Genomic DNA, 23,088 nt, shown 5'->3' on the forward strand with positions numbered 1-23,088 from the left:
CAGTCCCTAATACCTCACCACTAAGTATGTCTCAGTACTTGCAGCTCCATTTGTTTTCCCCTCTCTCTTCTTCCCTGCAGCTTTCTTTTCCTTTCTACTACAAGTTTTACAAATTTATTGTGAACTTCTCATGTTAAAACCAGCTTTTACAATCATGCTTCTCACCCATATGCAGAAATCTCAATCATCCGTATCAAAACTTACAAAATTGGCATTTTGTCATTTCAGAAAAATGGTAGCCAAGATTAAACCACATTTTATTTAGTTTTTTATTTATTTGTACAAGCCAGAGTTACTACATGAGAGGTAAGAGCACTGATCTTCACAACATCGGGAACACATTTGTGGGGTTTTTCATATTTATGTTTGGTTTTGTTCGCTGCTGTGCATTACAGAAGTGCATTTCTCACAGTACTATCTTCAGACAACAGCACCAATTTAATATATTTGTCTTTTCACTCACTAGGGGCTGGGAACAGAACCTTGGACCTTCAAATCTGACATCCAAATTCCTCATCCATGAAAAGCTTCAGTTGCTAGTAGCATTCTGGCCCTCAGGAGCCCTGTGGCACCCATCCCTCACGAGGATGGACCTAGCTCAGCCACCGAGAGCATTGCATGCCCATTTTGATAATTTCAGTAAGGGGGGGGGGGGAAATAAACCAGGGTAAAAGGCAAGATTCATAAAAATGAGCAATTGAATCCTGTAAGTAAAATATGTTTTAAAACTTTTATTTCTGTTCTGTAAAATATAAATAGGAAATAAGAAAGGCAGCTAGAAAAATAATACGTCATCATTTCAATGAGGCCTATGAGATACTTTATTATTTTTCTGCAAGTAATACAATTCTGATTAATTTCCAAATAAATATCTTTAGTTATTCTCAGCATTATTCAAATCAGAAACTTTCAGGATTGTTACAGCCTTACAAAATAGCAAGTGGTTGCTTTCTATACCCTTATTTAAACACAAAAGTATTTTATAGCATCTTTGATCTCAGATCATGCTTTGTGGCATATACATGGACTATTTTACCCACTACTGAAATGCAGCCATCTCTGAGGTGAAACATAGCACCTGTTTCATTGCACTCAAAGCACTATACAGCATTTAGAACAGATTACAGTATCCAGCTGAAACCACAGGAAGCATTTTGCTAGACAAAACATAGCTAACCCTACTGGAATTTGGCCGTACCATTGAGATTAACACCTCTGTCTTGCAGGAAAGATCACCCGTGGAATTTTCTCAGTATTCACTTACACTCCTTGTATGCTTTCATCCCTGTTTAAAAGTAAACTAGTCCTTCCAGAATGGCATTGAGAAACAGTATACATTAAAAATGGATTTGCTTGCAATGAGACACATTCACAAAATCTTGGGGTTTGAGGATTTTGCAGGAAACACAAGCAGTGCTTTCTGAACAGCCACATAATTTTCTTTCTCAGTCTTTCTGCCTACTGAAAGAGATCTTCATATCTCAGAAGGGAAATGTTGTTAATGCCACTGTTGTTAGCCAATCCTAACAGGAAGGTGCTACTGCCTTTAAATGCCATTATCAGTGCCATGCTGGTTAAACGTATACATTTTTTGTTAGTATCTACATGTACTGTAGCCTGTGGGCTGCCAGACCACTGGCAGTAAGCACTAGCTTAGAATTCTGAAGAATTTTCCTTATTTCATTCTTACAGAGGATATGACAGGGATATGTTAGCAGAGGGAATCAGTATGACTTGACAGTTTGAGAAGAGACTTGCCAAAAGGACACATGAAACATGGTGGGATGAAGGGCAAGTCAGTAGGATAACATTCCCCATTTCACTTTTTCATTAATCAGTTTATAGAGTCTTGACAACTATCTGCATCAGGAAATAAAAGGATAAAGCCGTGTTTCTGTAATGCAAAGCCGTTAATTTACAAAGAACATACAAAGGCCTGTTTGTAAGAATACAGCAGAAATCAAACAACAGTAGATGGTTCCTTTGCTCTTAGTTCCAAAGACAGCACTTGGCCAAATGTCAATACAACTATGCTACTAAATAAAAAGGAGATGAGCTGCACTCTGGACCCCCCAGGCACAGCTCCTTTCCATACACCAAAACTACTCTCTTTCCCTCCTGAAATGCTGCATCCATCTCCAAACCATCTAACTCTGAATCATGCCCAGCATAAAAGGAAAAGGTGATCAGGGTGTGTGTTAACAACAAACAGTATGGTTTGCTATGGGCCAGTGTCCAACACCATGCCCCAACCCTGTTGTGTTTATAAGTACAAACACAGCCCATTAGTCTTTTCCCAAAGCCAAAATTCCCCTTTTACAGGGAATTTCATTGTACAAACCATTTTTACTTTCTTCATTTTTGTCTTTTTCTTTCTTACAAAGATTCAAGGAGTTTTTACAAAGGGACTGAACAAATTTACCTGTGGCTATTAAATGTGACAGTCCACAGGCAGCCTCCAGTTTAGGGGTCTGTAACCACTGACTGCCAAAAGCTGTAAGCATACATTAACCAGAGGAAGGTTCAGTTATACTGGCCATTTTCAGAGAGTTTAAATGGACTTCTGTTCTATCTTACATCTGTTTTCTGACATCTAGTTGCAGTCAGAGCCAGCTGAAACCACCTATTTTATTAAATTACAACAGAATTCACCGATTTTCATGGCTCGAGCTCTACTCCAGGATTATATATGATCTAACTTCATGGTGAATTTCAGCTTCTAGACATCTTAGAAGAACAAGTTTCTTTCTAAATTAATCCTCAGTGAAAGCCAGCTCTTCTGCCTTACCTGCCTTCAACAGAATAGTATGTGTTTTGAGGATGGAAAAAAGACAAAATTACACATAGTTAAAAACCTTAAGCATGAGGATTACTCCAGAAGGAATTATTCATAAATCCTTATATCCAGTCCCTACAGTTTTCAAAAGAACATTGAAACAGCATTACTGTGCGATGCCCAACTAATTCCAGACCCAGGACCATTGAACATTGCACCCTGCCATTCTATAGATCTTCACAGCAAGAGGAGGGATCCCAGGATCCTCCAAAAGCATGCAGATTCCCAGCCAGTGTTGAAATGAAAAGGACTCTGCACAATCTTTAGTCACTCTCTACTAAGTAGATATCTCTTTATATTTTAGAAAAGAAGCTTTCTGAGTAAGCATGAATAACCTTGATCACCCAGAGAAATAAAGGGGACAGAACAGAAAAGGGTGTTTTCACTGAACTCTTCTTCTCCCATTAGATCCATCATCATATCGCACATTTGAGGGAAAAAGTGATGAGGTTTTACTGAGTATGTGATAATAAATGTTATTGCAAATTAAAATGGCAGGAAATCAAATGAAGAAGTTTTTGCTTTCATTTCAGTTAGTCCTTCCCTGCCCATTTTTTTTCCCCAGCTGTTTCAATTAACTGCAAACTTTCCTAAAGCACACTGCCCAGCCTGCTTCTAGGTTCAGGCAATTCTCATCATGAACTAAGCCCACTGTAGACACGCTATTTTGTTACTCTGTACACTTGGGTATTGCTAACAGCAGAACACAAGAGAATAGGTGGGAAAAGAACATGAAAATGCTCTCTAAGAACAATGTCTTCCTTCATTCAAAGGAAGCTCCCTGAAGCCTGAAAAATTAATATGCAGATAGTTAAGACTACTTCAGAAAGAATGTCACCTCAACAGCATTGGTATAGAAGCATGTCATGGATAACAGACTTTAAAAATTCCTTGCTCAGTACTTTTTTCTATCAGTGGAGATGCCTAACTGAAGAATGTCACTGTGTATGCACAGATGAGCTGGTGAAAAGATATTCTCTAGAAAGGGCACATACCTCTCAGTCTGCTCTTACAAAGAACCTGGATATTACTACTCACAAGTAACACTGCAAAGCCAGAGGTTTTTGTTGAACAAAAACATAGAGTTAGACAAAGAAGCTAATGTTTTCTCAGTGTTTCTAAAGTCAGAGATTTGGAATTGAACTGAAAGGGCAAAGATGTACTTTCTAAGTCCACCTGCAGCTCTTTGAATTTTAATTGCTATTCAAATTCCGAGAACTTTGCTTTATACATGCATTAACCTTATGTGAATAAATAATAATGCTCAGGAACGTGACTAATGTACTGACATACATTTTTAAAATCAGTGTACTACTGAGTCACCACTAGAATATATCACATGAAGAAAAAGAACTTTATACACTATAGAACAACACTATAACAAGGGAAGCTTTGACTTTTATGCATGAACTTACTTTCTAAACCCAACCTGTCAAAGTACAAACTTACTGAGATTTAAGATTCCTGACTTTGCTCTCCTTCAAAGGAAGCTATTTAAGACAGCTGAGCCGTGAGTATGCAATCACTTGGATCTCTATCTGCAGAAAAAGCAAGGTTTTAGGCAAAGGCTTTATAGCATTTACCCATGCCCATGATTTTGAATTGTAAGAAATATTTGGGAATAAGGTAACTTTTTTTTTACATACATTAAAAAAGCTGCCATGAGGGCTAAGGGACTGCTGCTGAACTTCACTCTTTCCTCTTTCTTACAATCACTTTTTCTTTTCCTCCAGCCAGGAGATAATTAGGCATTCTTCATGCATTTATGTGTGTGTGTTCATATACTGCTAACTCTCAGGACATTTGTTTTGTTGATATTCCTAATACTGACGTTAATTACTTTTTATAATACAGAGATTATCATACCTCAGCAGTGATAGCGTTGGGCTGTATACATTAGACTTTATTTAACCCACATCAAAATGCAAGAGGATCTCAAAGTGAAAGTAAATATCAGAGACTAGAAGAGTCTCCAACTTCTTATATAATAATGATAAATAAGGCCATTCATACAATATCTTAATAATACCTTTAGTGCCCCTAATAGTTTATAATATAATAATTGAATATTATAGAACTGGTATACAGTAACTCTGCTAACAACACCAACTTTATTACAGATTCACATACTTTTATGTAAGATCAAAATATGGCATCTGTAGTTATTCTGTATAAATATTTTAGCTTTTACTGAGTTTAGGAGTAGTTAGCTATGAAAAGAAGCAGTTATCATACCAATAGAAATGTCACAGTAATAAAGAATAATGTTCAGATTTTAGAACTGCTGTTGCTTTCTAGCTCTTGTTCAGAAAACTACTTCATAGCAGTTTACCATAGACTAGAAATGTGAAATTGCACCTTTTTAAAAAAACAAAAGCAAAACACAGAGCTGAAATGAAACACAGATCATAAGGTTTTGTTTCTACTTCCTAATGAGACAAGATGAGAATAACTATTCAGTTATTCTGTGGCTTCTGGTAAGATCTTTGTGTATGTGATTTCAGGTGTTGCTCTCACAAAAATTTTCTACTATTTGCTTGCCATTTTTAAATCTACCCAAATATTTATGGCAAAATACAGCTAAAATAATTTTAAAATTTTAGTTCTTTAACAGAAAGGGTTTGGGGACATTTCTACAGTTCTGCTAAGAACACAAACAAAATATAGTTCCAGTGACTTTTTCCACTTTTCAGAGACTGTCTCTGTTCCCACATACGTCTTCTCTTGCAATACTACTCTGAACCAACTATTTGACAAATGGGTGCATGAGATGAGGAATGTTAGATACATAGAAGATTGACATTACACTGAACAACTAATGTCCCTATCTAGGGGAAAGGTGTAGCCTATGTAAGGGAACCCAAGTTTAGCATTAAATTTGCAGCAGTATAGGACACAGCTGCCACATACTTATATACAGTCCTAGAAGAACAGTTTTGCAGCTTTCCAGTGTAAACTACACTACTGTTAGTCCCTAGGCTAGGGCTGCATTAGAAGTCTCACAAATACCTCTACAACCTGCCATCATCCCTGCACTACAGTGCAAATGCACTTTAAAGCCCTTGTGCAGTTATAGGGGAATCTAACTTCAGCACCATGGGGATATCCACCAGATACGAACTATATGGTAATTTTAATTTATATAACCAGCCAAGAGTACTAGAGGATTATCTCCTGCTATGCTCTTTAAAGATGTATCTAGCAGCGATACTGTGAATCACACGTCAGGAGGTTTTCTCTTTAGCAGGTGAACTAGTTGGAAGAAAATAAGGTTCTAAACTACATTAATGAATACTGTATCACAAGAACCACGCAGCATGTCATCTGTTAGGAATAATCATAATAAGCAAACAGTGTTCTTTGCAGGAGTTGACAATACACTAGATTAAGGATAATCAGCAGTAATTATTCATCTGGACTTCAGAAAAGCCTTTTATTGTCTTTTGAATATAAGTTCTCCAAGATTAAAACAGTCAGGAGGGGAGCGATTATGTTTACTTTTCTCCTTTGGAGTCAATAGAACAACAGAAAGTAGAGTCACCACTGGCTCTCAAAGGTATCAATAGTGTTATGAGATTTAACAAAACGGAGTTGTTTCATGGGATTGATTACCATATTTGCAGTATCCAAATGCACTGATGAAGGGTTTTTTTCTATTAAGTAGCTGAAAGCAATTCTGGTTGTTGGAAGTAGGTGAAGGTTATAATTTTCAAAAAAAAGGTTTTCCAATGGAAAATTGCAGATTTGGATTGAACACAGCATTTCTCAAATTTGCAATCTAATCATGACTTCTAGTAAGTATGTTTTTCACACAAGACATAATTAAACTGTGGAACTGCATGCCAGTGCCTCCTAAAAGTACAGATGAGTTAAAAAGTTACTTGAGAAATTCATGGCAGAAAGCATCATGAAAGACTGTTGAACACAGCAATAAGTACCACAGTTTGCTGGAAGGTTACACCAAGAAAAGTATTACTATATGTTTGTTCTCCTGTTACAGTCCTCTTTTAAGCATCCACTGTTGGCCATTGGTAGAGAAAGGAGCTAAATGGATCAAGGAGACTGATCCAGTACAGCATTTTTTTACTGGGATACTTTTTTGGAACTGAGCAAAAAAAACTGTGGTTTTTTTATTCAGACATCAGCATAATCAACTATCAGTTCATATTTTGAAAGCGATCGGAGTTCTCTGGTTAAAACAGCCCTTTTGTGTTATTTTGTCCAGGAGTTTTGGTATCAGTTAGACAAAGTATGTGAAATAAGTCAAAATGCATGCAAACAAGTGTGTGCGTTCAACAGGCTACAGGTAAACAAAACTACAACACGTTTAGTATTTAACTGATTATCGTTTTCATATTTAGGTCTTTTACTACAATATCTATATATACAGAGAAACCAGCAAAAAGCTTATTTTTCTGTGCAGAAGCCATATATAAGCAAACTCATATTCTTTCACTGTTTTCAAATGCATCTCTTCAGTGAATTAGGTTTTCTGAGTATTTGAAACATTTCACAGCTCACCTTACTGCGTAATTCCCAGAAAATATATAATACTTGAATACACAGAATTTCTCTCTGTATTCTATTGCTGGAAGACTCCTTATAAGATTATATAATAATGTGTTTTTCAATTTCTTTTTAAAAAATTAATTTTCCATGTGTCTTCATTAAACTGCAGAGATTTATTGAAATAATGCTGAATGAATATTGGAAAAGTCTAGTCTGAATTTGGTGTACGAGCTCTGAGAATCTGAAAAACTGTTTGTAGGGTTTTAGTAACTTTAATAAATGTGTTCACGATCACACACTCCTATAAAAATACACCCCTTCAGTTTCACTACAGATTTCCTTCATACAAGCCGCCAAAATTCCTTAAGAAAAATATAGTCTTTTGGAAGCAAATTCAGAAACAAAGTGCGTAACTGCCTCTGGGAAAAATACAGTAGTCTATCTCTCTGCAAACTTTTAAGCAAGTTCTCTCTAAAAAAATTGCTGTTAGAAACCCTTGCTCAGCATACCTTCTTTTTAAAATAATTCTAAGAAAGTAAAACTACCTCAATGGCACAGTGATTTCTACACTCTTTTTTTCTGGTGTGGTTTTTTTTTTTTTCCCTACACTTCTTAAATTTATGAATAAGATAAATTGCTACTGAACCTGGAGATCATTCTACAGCACTAGAGAACAGTAGATTTAAAAGCAAATTAGAGCCAAAAGAAGCCTCAAAAAGCTACATGAGCAACCCACAATTTGTCTTCTGTTCCCATCCAAACAGCAATGAAGACATACTGAGTCTGCCAGCCCTGGATGTAATGCAGTAATTCTCAGTATAAAAACTTGTAAACTAATAAGAACACTGAGAAACATGAATCTTTACTGCTTCAATGTTCTTTTATGAACAACAAATATCGTAATGACAAGCTGTGCGAATTAGAAAGTCACTGATGTTTGTAATTTATGTGAGATCAACAAATCAAGGAAGGTTCAGAAAGGTTTCTGGTGTTTTCATGGGCAGGCTGACAGTTCTTCCCCATCCACTTGGACAAGTATAGTATCACATTTAGAAATAGACCTGAGCATATTTCTACCAAAGCAGTGATGGGGAATGGGGGGTTATTTGTGTTTGGGTTTGTGATTGAGCTTTTGCATTTCAGACAAGAACACATACCACTCTGCAAGGACTGAACTAATTAAGTGCTAATTGACTCTCTAGCACCTAAAAAGAGGTAATTCTCCCATGCCATCTCCCACCAGAAACTGCAATGATTATTAGCATAGAAAGGACTGTTTATTTATTGGTCAGCATAAGATAGTCGTAAGTATTTGTTAGTAAGAGCAGAAAGACAGAGGGCAAATAAGGATATGAGTGTTTTTAATGGATGATTAAATCTGAGTAGCTTGATCTCCTTTCATGCTGTGGATGTTGTGTGCTGCAGTCACGCCTCTCACTGCCAGCCTGCACTGGGTTGATAATCAGTCACTATGAAAACTCATTAGCTCCACAGCAATGAGTCCTCCACTGCTGAAGCTTGGTGCTGTTCTTAGTACCATGGCAATGATCTCTAACTGGATGTCCCAAACTCTCCCATCTCTGGTAGGACTAAATACCACCAGAATAACCACTTCAGATACTCTAGTAAGTAGCTGTGATGTGTTGCAAGCCATCTTAATGCTGAAGTAGTATTTAAGTGGCAGCAAAAGCTTTAGTTTGTTGCCTCTTTGTAAATCTCTTTTTAAGCTACTAATCTTCCTATCATCACTTAATGCATGCTTCTCTTTGGGCATCATAAAACTGCACATTAGTGAGCATGTTGTGGTCTTACTATGAAAGGAAAGATTTTAAAATAGCATCCTTAAATATTTAAGAACAAATGCCTTCATCTTGAGCATGAAATGCTAAAAATAGTACAGCAATGTCATTTTATATGTCTAGACTTTTTTTCCTGTTTACTGTGCCAGAAAAATGTATTGCATTATTAAGAAAAAAAACCTCTGGCAGTAGGTTTCTTTTTGTCCGAATAATGTTATATATTCGCTATTCACTACAATATGCAAGGGGTCTGATTCTTTCCTATTTTTCTTTATCAGCATACAGTTAAGCAAATAAACAGCTGTTAGAAACAAAATAAAATTGGTACTAGGAGGTTGGGTGCCAGAATTTTAGAAAGGCTAATATGGGAATAATACAAATGACACAAGTATCACTTTGTATCCTTGATGCTCATATACAGCAGCCTCTCTTAATGAAGACCTACAGAAAAGCTGTGATTAACTACTCATGAGAAGCCTAAAAATGAAAGTAATTCTTTAATTGGACAAGAGGGAACACTATACTGGTATTCATAAATTAAACTAGAACACTATTTTCCTAAATGTTTAGTAAAACACTCTTCTCTCTGTATCTTTTTGTGTAACTGCAATCAGATATTTACATAATAGTATGTTATGTAAAATGTAAATTTAACTATTTGTACAGTAGTTCACTATACTCAGAACTTTGTTTTTTAGTTGTAACTAAAGATGATGCATTTACTAATCAAAGTTTAATTAATTGAATGTATGCATGCAAGAAAAACATTACTGCAGAAAATCACTGCATTTAGACTTTAAATATTACTACTTTAAAACTAATTAAAAGATGTTGTAAGACAGAATTCTGTTGTGTTTTAGAGCAGCAAGAAGGTGAGAAGACAAGGCAAAGCTCTATTTTATTTTCCTTAAATGTAACTTGTGCTCATTGAACTACAGTATATATTGCTAGTTCTTGTGGTAATATGATATTACAATTAATAAAGTTCCCTATCACATTTAAATCCAAGTTTAAAGTTGCAGCTGAGTTACTATGAGATGCACACTAGTTATTATAGCACACATATATCTATTTATACACACACACACACACACAGTGTGTTTATATAGATTAACATGTTCAGCTTCCAAGTAGTGTGAACTGTCATGCTTCCCTTGGCTACAAGAGAGCACTGCTGATCTAAATGCCTCCTAAGTATTATTTCAATAATGCTCTTTGCACTCATTGAGTTGGAGGTATATGCATATTTTGTGTTTCAAGAGGGGTAAGAGGAGTGCCGGTAGAGCTGGGGAAACAATCATAAAAACCTGAGTATCTGAGCTTGGCAACATCTGCCAAGTAAAAAAAAAAAAAAATGAACTTCAATCATGTGGGGTTCTTTTTGCATAAAACCAAGCACTCCAAATCTGCTGCTGTTCTCTAAACTTTAGATGTTGGCTGAGAGACTTTATGTCCCAGGTGCTCAGTAATACCGAGGTCATCGCTGACTGGTTTTTAACTGCTATCAAGAGTTATCCACTGCCAGCTTGTCCAGTGAACAGTGCAGCACATGCACTTCTCCAGAAGTTCTCTCCTAGCACGTACACAGCTCATAAATTTTGTATATTGTACCAGGAAAAAAAAAGAAAAAAACCCTCCCAATTTACTCCCTTCAGCTAGAAGAATTGTACAAGGAGGTAGGGTCAGGGAAAGGGCCTCTTCTTTAGAGCTCTGTTCCGGACCCAGGATTGAAATTGCAAGACAAACTGAAAAAATACTGTTTATATTTAAGCAACTGTATTAAGCATACATACTGCCATTTGCCCTGTCACTAGTAACAGTGGAGGTAACTATTAACAGTTTTATCAGAATATATAAAAGTGCAAATGACAAAATAAATCTTTTGGAGGTAAATGAAGTGAGTCTGTAGCACAGCAGCCTGCCAAGGCAATGGTTAATATTGGTCTTGTAGGGACTCCTCTGTTTTCCCCAGATTTTCAAGAACTAGCATAATTTATTATCGTTGCTGTTCTCTGCTTGTTATTTCTTTTCTTGTTTGCTTACTAAGGCCTGTCAGCAGTAAGCCTGCATTTGAAGAGTAGATTCAGTAGCTTTTGTAAGGTTTTGATGCCTTCTAGCTCTTTCCCTGCACGGCACAGCAGTTTCTGCTTGAGGTAGGGATTAAATGTCAAAAATAACAGAGGGGAAAAAAAAAAAGCAAAGTGCACCTACACACACGGGCTTGCTTTTCTCTGTGATAACTCATATGACCCATCCTAATTGATGAAGGAACACTAATGGCCCAAATACAGGGAACCACAGAATACCACAAAGATTTGTAGCCTAAGTTGTAGGAGTACTATGTGAGTGCTTATTTATGCATGGACCGCCAATAACCGTGCACTTGTATTGGGCCTGGCAGTCTCTCACTATGAGAAATATTTTCCCAAATAGCAGTTACTTTTTAAAATCAAGCCATATGTTAGACTCTGTAAGAAAATATCTAAGTTAATCAATAAAGGTTCTTTTTTTTTTTTTTTTTTTCCCCCTTAGATAAAGCCAAGACATGCACTCATGACATCACTAGAACACATAAATACCTTTGATAACACAGCCTGGATTATAATGGCTTTACTATAGACTGTGCATGATCCTGGTATCTCATACATTCTCCACTGTAGAAAACTTACTTGAATGCAGTAAAACCAGTTGCTACCGATCTAAATGTAGCAGGTATAAGGCTCAAATATCACAATTTTTCATAAACTCATATTAAGTATGTCTGTCCTAAAGGAATTATAATCACAAATTCCAGGTTCCCGAACGTGTTCCTGAACTTCAACAAAAATTTGGTGTCCTTGCTCTTGCATGACAACACTGTCTGGGCATAAGTTCTACAGAGAGTCATGGAAACTACTGGAGTGAGTAGAGCTTATACTTCACAAGGGTTACCGGCCTTGATAGGCTTCACTTCTTCAAGCTCACAATTTTAGTAGCTGCTCAAAACCAATTTAAACTGTCTCTGCAGATATAATTTTGTTTAGGTTTTATTGTTCTCCATGTCTTAAACTAGATTCCCTTTGCCCTAAAAAATAAGGTGAAGAGAATGCCATAGAGACAGTATAATTTAGCACTGAACTCTGGATATGCCTTTCTAGCAAACTCTAAGGCAATTTCATCTTTTTTTTGAGATTACTCTTTTTATAGCCATCTACATTATGACAGTTTGTTTTTCCTTGCCAAACAGGGGAACAATAGAGTTTTGATCTTTCAATTAACTGCAGTAGAAGAGGTCAATGCTTTGTTCAATGACCTCTTCAGAAGAGCCATTGTTGTGAAAAGTCTGTGCTCTTTTCTAACCTCAGTCTACAGAGATACTGCACCTCTTCTGAGGTGAGGAACTCTGCAACTTATTCTGGACTAAGCTGCCAGTAAAGCATCTATATCAAAGCTTGCCAGTTTAAATAATTGCTTTCTGTGCTGACACTTAGTACAATTTTATAATATAACTAGTAATTGATTCTAGCTGTGTCCAGACCAAAATTACTTCAATCGCATCTGCACTATGAAATTCAGCAGTCAGTACTATATTATTAGAAAAGAATAATGCATAATATTAACTTTAAACTACAGTTTAAAAAGAAAGTAAAAAAATTACTACTTCTGTTCATTACTTTTAATTCCATCACCTGGATCTTTTCAATCATCTAATTATATCACTTTCCCTCATTCTTATGCTGTGTATTTCTATACATCTTATTAAATAGACAGATACCTAGTCTCACAAGGTATCACACAAACTTTAAATGCAGTGCACTGTTAGCCTGCTCTGCAAGCAAACATGATTTTTTGCTTTTCTTTCTTGGTTGTGGTTGCTGTCAAAAAGAACAGGTTAGGAATTTCCAGAATTATTCTGTCCCAGTGAAGGACATGCAATGTCTTAATTGCACTGTGTCAAGCTTGCCATGACCCCCGTTCATCTAGACTAACCAGACACTTTTCAGTACTACCCTGCAGCAAGCCTCTTTTCCCTTTGGTGTACGTGCAGTAGAAGTCAATGGAAAACAGTTCTCTGTGCGCTGCATCTTTAAGAGCAAACCTGCTAACCCACATCCCGAATACCTTCTGAGCCAATTCCCAGGGCGTGAGTCACACACACTGTGCTATCTCTTTGAGGTTTTATATTTGTGCTTTAATGTCTTTGTTGTTTCCATTAGTGTAAAGTAAAAGTCATTCAGGCTGAAAGGACATGTTTGTTCTCTGCTGATGAAAAACTGTAACATCCCTTTGCAAAGAATTAAATCAACTAGGTTGTGCTGAATCACAAGCCGAAAACTGTTCTCATCCACCCTGGAAACAGTGTGTGCTGGACACGACTGGAGAACTATTACGAAGGCGTGAGATATGACCAAACTGTGTGAAAGCACCAGTCTAATTAGTCAAGAGAGTAAGAAATGTTGACTAGGAGGAACCTCATTGCAAACGTATACTGCAAAAATAAACAAACAAAAAAAATATTCTGAGGTAGTGGTTTTTCAAACAACAAAAAAATCAGTTCAGTTCTCTTTATTTTTATTATTTTGTTGTTACAGACTCAGATTAGCCCCAAGGAAGGATGGCAAGTTTATAGTTCTGCCCAGGATCCTGATGGCCGTTGCATTTGCACTGTTGTTGCACCTGAACAAAACCTATGTTCAAGAGATGCCAAAAGCAGGCAACTCAGACAACTGCTAGAGAAGGTAAGTCTTGCCAACACATTCCTCCTTTTGATCACTAAACTTCCCATGGAAATCCACTCCTTTCCCTCTAAGTTTAATATATAATGGAGTACTGAAGAGTTATCTAATAAAAATATTTCTTCAGGGTACATCACCTACCTGTGTTCTCACCACTGATCATTATTTGTCTATTTTCCTTATATCACACCTTTCCCAACCCAAGCCACTTATCTAGCAAACTGAAGGTGCATCTTCTGTCTTGTTCACTCTTCCCAAAATTCTTCCTTACAGACAGACAGGACTGATTCTTCTGTGTAAAAACAATTACAAATTCTACCTCAAACTAGCTAGTTGCTGTGGGATTTAAACTACAGCTTCTGCTTCAATCATATGAGACTCTTGAAGGTCATTCCTTGTCTCTTATCAACAAATAACAAGATACAGACATGACAGCATCTGCGAAGCGTGCTGTACAGAAGAGAAACAGTTCTAATTTTCTTTCATTTGTTCTTTCCTCAGATAGTACTATTTATTTATTTTCTGGTGGTGCAAATTTTCCCCAAACAATCCCATTCTTATTTCCAGTATTATCCACTATTGCATATATAGTAAAACCAGTGAAGTGTTATTTTGCAACAACAATGGATAAAATGCTGCAACCATGAAAACAGAAACTATTGTTCTGTATTCCCTGTATAAGTAACCAAGGTTATACTTATTGTATCACAGCTAGTGGTACAGAACCTGAGGCCTGAGAGAGTGTTTGAACAGCAGCAGAAAGCAACGTAAAATGTAAGCTTAAAAATACATTTTTTAGCATACAATTTTCAGTATTTTTCTAGCTATAGAAAAATCACTCCAGTGCTAATATAGTGCCAGATCCCCACAGATTTTCCCTCCCTAAACCTCCATGAACTTTAGCAGGGACTTAGTTCCAGGTTGTGACAGAGCCCATAGCATGAGATGCAGGGAGAGGACATTGATGAACCAGCACACAGAGGAGGAGCTACCTCCCCTCAGGCTGTCTGTTTACTTAACAGAGGAAAGACTTCAGGTCCCAGAGTGTTTGCTCTAGCATATTTTCCAAGCACTAAAATACTAATGTAAAAAAATCGTACTTTCTTTTCGGGTGGGAGCTGGAGTGGTGTTAAGATCTCAACAGTTTTTGAGCTGCCACAGAAAAGAACCTAAATCATCAGTCTCTAAAAGCTATTTTCTTATGATTAGAACTGCATAATTATGGGTATGTAATGTCATATTTTTGCTTCACAAAGTCCATGCAGTCATTTAATTAGAGCCTCTACGTGAATGCATCTTCTGCCAAATGGAAATACTCAAAGTTCTTCTAAGACCTGAAGGACTTTATTTACCTGCTTTCAATAATTAGAAAGCAAAGAAAAAAGAAACATTACCTTTTTTTCATTAAAAATACTTTCTAAGAACTCCTAATGGGAACTGTGCAATAACTAAAGTATACTATTTTTAAGAGTATTTCCTGAGTCCACACATTCTGTAAGTTAAAATGTATTAGTCTCAAACATGAATATCAGTTCAAACATTGCATATTCTTGCAAACAACAGGAATACTGCCAGGTTTGTCTTTTATGAGGAAAGTAGGTTTGGGTTTTTTTTTTTTTTGCTTGAGCCAAAACTTCAATATGGTGCCTAATCCATTTACAGTAGTCTACTTTTTTCATGTTTTGGGAAAACAACACACTTGCTGAAATAGAATAACTGCACTTGCAAAATGTGTCATTTTTATGACTGGCAAAAACATTGCTTTTATAACAGATACTTTTAAAAATATGTATAATTTACTCTAGTTAACAGTTATTCTTCCCTCATTGTGGTAAAAGTGCTCGCTTTAACTACAAAGTCACTTGCTCCGCGAAAGTTACCTGAACATTCACTACTTCTCATTTGTGAAAAAATGTGGTTTTCTACCAATGAGACAATTGGATAAAATTTCTAATTTTATATCTACCTACAAAATCATGAGCAAACACCTATATGATGATGGGCACACCCAGCTTATCTTTGGATAGTCTTATTAATTCCTTATACTGAATTATTATGTAAATTCCTACAAGCAATAAAAATCATGCTGTTCACACTAGCCAAAATCTCCAAATCTCAGCCCTGTCCCTCCTGAAGTTCTTGGGAGGAAACATGTGCTATACAGCACATCCTGAAGAACAGTCAGCATTTACTACAAGTGTAAACGTAGACTCTACTGCTTAACAGCCTTTTTTGAACCCATTGATAATGGTGCTGAAAGGATCTCTCTCTTTACCTCAAAGCTAGTCCGAATCATTTAATGGCTTCAAGGTCTTGCTGCTGATAGTCCTCTGTTAGCCCTGTTTCCAAATTTTTGTACTGTCATGCAGTTATGGAATTTAAAACTATACTGTGGTATAAATGACTCATAACTAAAGCATTGACATAAGCACATTTTATTGCCTGACATTTAACTACCTAACTAGGAAAAAAAAGAAAAGCAACAAAAAGTGCATTTAGAGAGTGTTCTTCTTTAACAGGTTCAGAATATGTCCCAATCTATTGAAGTTTTAAATCTACGGACTCAGAGGGATTTCCAGTACGTTTTAAAAATGGAAACACAAATGAAAGGGCTGAAGGCCAAGTTTCGGCAAATTGAAGATGATCGGAAGACATTAATGACAAAGCATTTTCAGGTAGGTTTTATTTTAACAATAACTTTGAAAGCCTGCTGGAAGCAATGTACTAAGCAGCAATGCATGGACTGCTAAGATCTCAGCTTGAAATGCTCATACAAGAGCAGCATTAAAAAGAAAAGCATAATAAATCTTCCTTTATGATGATAATCTTTTGCTCTGTTCAATTTAATTGTGAGAGGGAGTAACTATTAATTATTAAGTCATTAGAGAAATGTCACTATAAACAGATTCCTGGTTTTTCTGTATCAATGTGTATGTCATACTGAGAAATTTATATTCATTCAAGCTCCAGTGAAAAATGGGGAGATCAGATGGAATTAATGGCAAACAACTAGAGAGTTCTGCACTTTTACTGTTGCCTGACATTTACTGCAGTTGAAGGGAAGAAAGCCTATAATAAATCAGGTTGTTGTACTTTTTATCCAGTACAATTAAGATCTAATTTCATGTCTGAAGGTTTGCTATTTTGAATTTGGCATGGGGACGAGGGCAATCATTCCCAGTCACATTTGTGTGATCAAAAAAAGACTTCTAAGGAATTTTAATGACAACAAAAACCACAAGCCAATCCTTTGTGAGGAAGGAGGGTTGAAGAGATTACAAAATAGCATTGTGTATTCTGAAAAAACTATCTGAAGTACTCTTAAGGAAAAAATGTTACCAGAGCATGTTTAAGTTCTTTAAATATCAAGTCTGATAAACTGATATTTCAGGACTGCCAGACAGCAAAATAGGATCTAGAAAATACATTCTGAGGATTACATTATGTTAACCAAATATATATTTTTAAAGTGTTTATGAAAGTTCATGTAAAATTGACTTAAATCTCTAATTGCTGCTAAAGTTAGATACCTAAACAATTACATAGCTAAGGGGTCTACTTTATTTTTCAGAGACACTGAATATCCAATGGGTCTTAATAATATCAGGAATTAAGTACGCTAATGATCTGACTACCAAACTTTATTTATGTCATCATTCTTAGTGTAGATTAGAGTTTGAGTACATACTTCCAGTTATTTTCAGGTAGTAAGAAACATTTCCACTTTTTTTCCCTTCATCACTTATTGCTACAACAACAACACATTTGTATAATGCCATTATATATTCTGTATTCTCATTATAGTTTGCCTTGGGAACAAAATATCAACATTTGAATGTTTGATACATGATGTCAAAGGTAGCAGATTTCTGCAGTACCCTAACCTTTTAAATATTCGGTATCTGTATTGGCCAGTCATTTAACTTCAGTTTGACAGTTTGCCAGGATTTTAAAACAGATTTCCAGCCAATCAAGTTATAGGTAATTTAAAAGGTCAACATAATACAATATGCTGCTGGCTTTCTGAAATTTGATCTACTAAAATTCCAGTGCTTTATCTTTCCTGAGACAAAGAAACTCATTCTGGATATGGCATAACCCCTTATATCAGCAGGCACAAAGTGCCAGAATATGCATACCACCCATCTGTGTTGCAGTACAAATTAGTTCTTGTACCACTCATCATAGCAACAAGCTAGGACTGTCAGCAGAAACCAATAAAATTATTTTCTTTATCATGAAAATACGAAAACCATCTTTATATCATTTACTGAAGTGAGATATTCTAATGCTGTGGTTCCATGTTGATGAGAACCAAAGAGTACACATTTGATCCAGATCACACTTGAGCATATAGTCATGCTTCGGTCAAATCAGCATTTATGCCAGGCAGGAGATAACCTGATCGCCTCAAAAAGTTCCAGCAGTTTGCTCAAATGATACCTCATCCGGCATAAATGCTACCAGGAATAAGTTACCTTCAGTAATTCTCTTAAACATGTTTTATGTTCCTGAGTTTTTGCAAGCTTTGCATTTTTTCCACCATGGTTTACCCATGACTTTTGGCAGCTCACTGCCCCACAGAACCGAAGCCCAAGTTCATAATTTCAAAATGAAGTAACAAAAAATTGTCTTCTGGAGCTCTGCTTTCTATGTCACAAAATCTACTCTCCTTGTCATCAAGGAAAAAATAACTATTCATTTTAACAGGCATAAAGTAGGCTCGAGTTAAGTTTTTATTAAAAACAGTCAAATAAAAATAGTTTTAACTGTAGACAAAAAGACTCTCCACTTCTTTCTGTACATTTCAGTAATTCTGCTACTATAATGTAATTGGAAGACCCCTTGAGAGCAGAACCAATAGAACTCCCAATACTCTCAAGTCCCTTTATAATGATATATCTGCTTATAATTTAAAATGCAATTTTCTAGCTATTAAGATGACCTATGTGCAAAATATACCTCCTAACAATACATGAGTCTTCATTTTGAGTAAATAATAATTCCAATATGAAAGCAATTGTTAAAACAGTACAGATATATTAGCTAGGTGATGAAGAGATACTGCAGAACTCTCAAGCTGTCTTAGAAAGTGTTTGAGAGGCAAAAATTCAGAGGTAGATCTTCAAGCAGCTCAAATGCTGACCCTGCCTATCAGCTTCCTTCACATCTCCTTAGCAAAAATGCATTTGGCATCATCATGTTATTTATTTTGGAAATGTCCTACCCTGTTTATTGCATCCTTTAATACAAGTGGCATAACAAACTATACATGCATGTCTTCTCACACCTCAGTGACTACACTAACCTCTAACCACATTTCCTTCTGCACCTCTTGTGCTTGGGCTTCCATTTAGTTCTCTTCTGTTTTCCCTTTCAACCTGCTGACTACTCCAGCTATTCTTTAGAACTTATTTTTTAACCACTTCAATAGCCTCTCTCTGTGTCCTCATCTGTTCCCAATCTCTATTACCACCTAATGCTAGTACCTAACAAATCTTTATTTCCATCCTTTGCCCTGTTTTGTCCAGGCTTGCATCTCCTCATTTCCCTCTGGCATTTGCTCATGGAAGTCCTGCTGTTTCCTCAAATTATAAAAAGATATGCAAATCTCTATATACAGATGATACATCAGGAACAAACCAGTCTGCTTTTCAGTAAAGCAAAACCTTTTGACTGCAAGGATTCTTTGAGGTTTTCTACAAAATAATAAACAAACAAAAAACAACCTCAAACAATTAGTTTAAATTTAGTAAAGTCCCTATGATAAGTGCATTTAGAAGAGTAATTAAGAAATGAAAGATGAGCAGCCAAATTCAGACAAATTCTCAAAGTATGAGACTTGGCAAAAGTCTGAGAAAGAGGCAATCCAAGATTCCAAAGTGGAGCCTTATTTTATTTTAGCCTAGTGATGTAGCAGGATAACAAATACAAAGCGCAGTTAAGAACCATGGATTTTTTTACTTCAGAAGAAAGAGGTATATATCACTGTGGCCGGAACAGAACTAAACAATGTTCAACAACCATTGAGGAAAAAAAATGAATTCAGTATTTCTAAGGAGTGAAATAGAAATTAACAGCTCACCCACAATGACAGCACTGTAGAACAGGTATGACCTCCTTGAACATCACTGTGTGTTCAGGCCTAATCACCTTCTCTCAAGAAAGATGCACTTAGCAGAGGTTTATATCTTCTGGATGGAAAGTGAGACCTTCAGCAGGTTTGGTTCAGATCACTGGAAGGTAATTGTGTACTTTCAGTAGAAAAACTATTCTCATGCATTTTATCTACTGCTTACTACCATTAAGTCTGGGGTTTCTAAGTCTTTCACAATACACTAATAATAGATCTGTAACTAAAATCAATGATCATTTTCAAGTCATTTTAATAATCAGGCATAAATATTACATTAAAGCAAATTAGGGGATTGAACTCCTTTAAACTGCTCTAATACACATTTGATTGCCTTTAACAGGAGTTGAAAGAAAAGATGGATGAGCTCCTGCCACTGATCCCAGTTCTGGAACAATACAAAACTGATGCCAAATTAATCACGCAGTTCAAGGAGGAAATTAGGAATCTGTCTACTGTCCTCACTGGGATTCAGGAAGAAATTGGTGCTTATGACTACGAGGAACTACACCAGCGCGTACTCAGTTTAGAAACGAGGCTTCGAGACTGCATGAAAAAGCTCAGTAAGTTAACAATTTCATGGCAAATTTGGTCTCTTGGCTGTATATTGTTAGTTGTCTCTCTATAGAAAGATAAAGTTTTCTTTTTTCTTGTTTGATGAAAGACTGCATTATATTCTGATCCGTGCTACCCTAATAAAAGTCAAGAGTAACTCAACCTAAGGTCAGTCATAGCATTCTAAATTTGCACCAGTGTATATTGTGTAATGATCTGCCCTACTGCATACAGAAGGAATTAAGATGGAAAATTATAACAGACAGCAACTTTAAAATCTAAGAGATTTACAAGTGGTTGGAGAGCTACAAATATTCTTTTGAAAAAGGTCAGACAGGCATTGCTACTTGGGTCATCTTTAGGATGTCAGTGTGAAAAAAAATTTAGTGAGAAGTAGACTAGAATCATTTTTGAGATGTCCGCATCACAACCCTGTCATCTTGCTATGACACCTGAGAGGCCACTCTGACTGTACTGTCTTTAGACCTGTAATATTAGCATTAAGAGAGATGTGCCATTCTCCAATTTGCAATACAACATAATTAAGCATTACACCTAATTTAAGGGAACAAAGCATGATTTTTGTAGGAAGCATAGCAACAATCCATTGTGAGCACTGCACTAGGTTTAAATCAGGCAGCCTCCATCTTGGGTGCTTACATGCTGGCTTTAGTTAAAAAAAAGTCAAATGTTGAGCACCTCTGAAAATCAGCACTAGGTCAGTATCAGCTACCAAAACTAAAAGCCTGAAGTATCATTATGAAGTGTCAGCCTTAACTTCCATTACCCAAACAGGGATAATTAGTACCTACCTGTTTTACAATCACAACGCAGTCTCCCTTCTCCCCAACTTATCCATGCATTCTGAGACTCCTGAATGGATCACTTTTGCAATCTGGATTGCTACAGCTAACATTCCAGCCTCTCTATGAGAAATAAACACTTAGTAAGTTAACACTGAACATGAATAAACTAGAAATTCCAGGTTTCGGTCCCCATGGTCAGTATCTTAGTTATCAGGTGTGGGATGTTTACTTTTAAATGCTACACATGACATGAAATATGTTACTAACTCAACGAGCAGTGCCTCTTCATTTTTGTGAGGCGATAGAATGAGAAAAATCTAGGTTAGGTTAGCCCCTTAAATTATTTATTTTCAATTTCTTTATTTTACGCTAGAAATAACACAGTGATGTTGGGCTAAAATACATTAAAGACTTCTTCAAACAGAAATTTCTTATGATCCTATTTTCCCCTCAGTACACACACATAATAGCACATTACTGCATTGACAGGAGGCGGTCAGGAGAAAATGGCTGCATTGCAATACCACAGCAAGCAAGAAAATTCATATAAATAGACAGTATTTTCTGATAGTGAGTGTTCCAGTAAGTTTATTAGACACCAAAAGATCATCAACTTATCTTTAACGAGGATCTTGTTTTTCTTTGCTTTTACGGCATATTCTTGTAACATTGATTAGTGAAGTGACTGCAGTATAAGATACATTTTATACATCAGAATGACTAGGTGTATTCACAGGGGTTATTTCCCTATTTTTCATCCACATTTCCGCTCCTATCTATCCTGAATTCCTGCAACACATTCTATTTCTCTTGATGTACTAAGGTAAAAAAAAAAAAAAACTATTAAAATTATGTATAGTAACAATAGAGAGAAAATTTTTGTATGAAATAGATTATTAAGCACATCCATTATTAAAAGGAGTTTGGCCTTCTCAAGATCTAATGCAGCTTTATTCATCCTTATTGGCATTATTCCCTGGTCTTAGATGGTTAAATGATTTTTATGCTTGCCTACTAATGGACTGGCTATATTTCTGGCCTACCCTTGTGTGGCTTTTAAAGCAAAACCAGCTTCGGTTAGGCTTACTGTGAGTAACTCCTGAAAGTGGTGCTGTGTGTTCAGATCAACAAGCATAAAGGAGAAACAGCTTTCATGCTTACACCTTCTCCCCAGCCACGTTCACCACACTGGAGATGATCCAGCTGTGACCGTCCATGCCAATCTGATGGCCAGAAGCCTATGGCCACAGAAGGCAGGCTGGCCCCAATGTGCCACAGGATCTGGCTTGACTCTTCACAGATTTTGTTACATTTCACAATATAATTATCTAACCAGTGTGTGTAATAGCTGTTTTCCATTCTTCTCCCTAGCGGGTGTTTTTCAGCAATATAATGCATTATTTATATTGTCCTGGCCACTTAAAAGGGATCTTCCATCTGCACTAGCAACACTTTCAATACTCATTAACTTACAGTAAGCAGTTATCTTACTCTCACTGAGGTTTAATGATTACCACAGCAGTAGTGATGACTGAAACTTCCTCCTTCTCTTTGAAATAAGAGAAAATTCAGGCTGAAGCTGCTGAGAAATTTGTCCACAAAACTTTAAAAGGGTGCATCCAATTAAACACATGGGAATAGAGTGCATATGATTGCACGCACCACAAATTCACATACACTTATGCACGTATGGGTCCTTTGCTGGCAGTCATGTAAGGCATGTGCATTTATAAGA

The 23,088-nt window shown here is 36.4% G+C and overlaps 1 protein-coding gene across 2 annotated transcripts in view; it reads left to right on the forward strand.

The window, feature by feature from the left end:
- Positions 1-23,088, forward strand: part of OLFM3 (olfactomedin 3) — a 67,770-nt gene that overhangs the window by 35,002 nt on the left and 9,680 nt on the right. The window contains exons 1-4 of one of the 2 annotated variants that reach the window (XM_069789487.1): positions 8,813-8,970; positions 13,716-13,862; positions 16,379-16,534; positions 20,336-20,555. In XM_069789487.1, coding sequence (XP_069645588.1) covers positions 8,842-8,970; positions 13,716-13,862; positions 16,379-16,534; positions 20,336-20,555 — 652 coding nt within the window. In that variant the 5' untranslated portion in view covers positions 8,813-8,841. Of the gene's footprint in view, positions 1-8,812; positions 8,971-13,715; positions 13,863-16,378; positions 16,535-20,335; positions 20,556-23,088 lie in introns of those variants that run through there. The other variant, XM_069789485.1, reaches the window with a different exon arrangement.

Source organism: Haliaeetus albicilla, chromosome 8 (genome assembly GCF_947461875.1).
Source record: "Haliaeetus albicilla chromosome 8, bHalAlb1.1, whole genome shotgun sequence".
In the NCBI taxonomy this organism is placed as follows: domain Eukaryota; kingdom Metazoa; phylum Chordata; class Aves; order Accipitriformes; family Accipitridae; genus Haliaeetus; species Haliaeetus albicilla.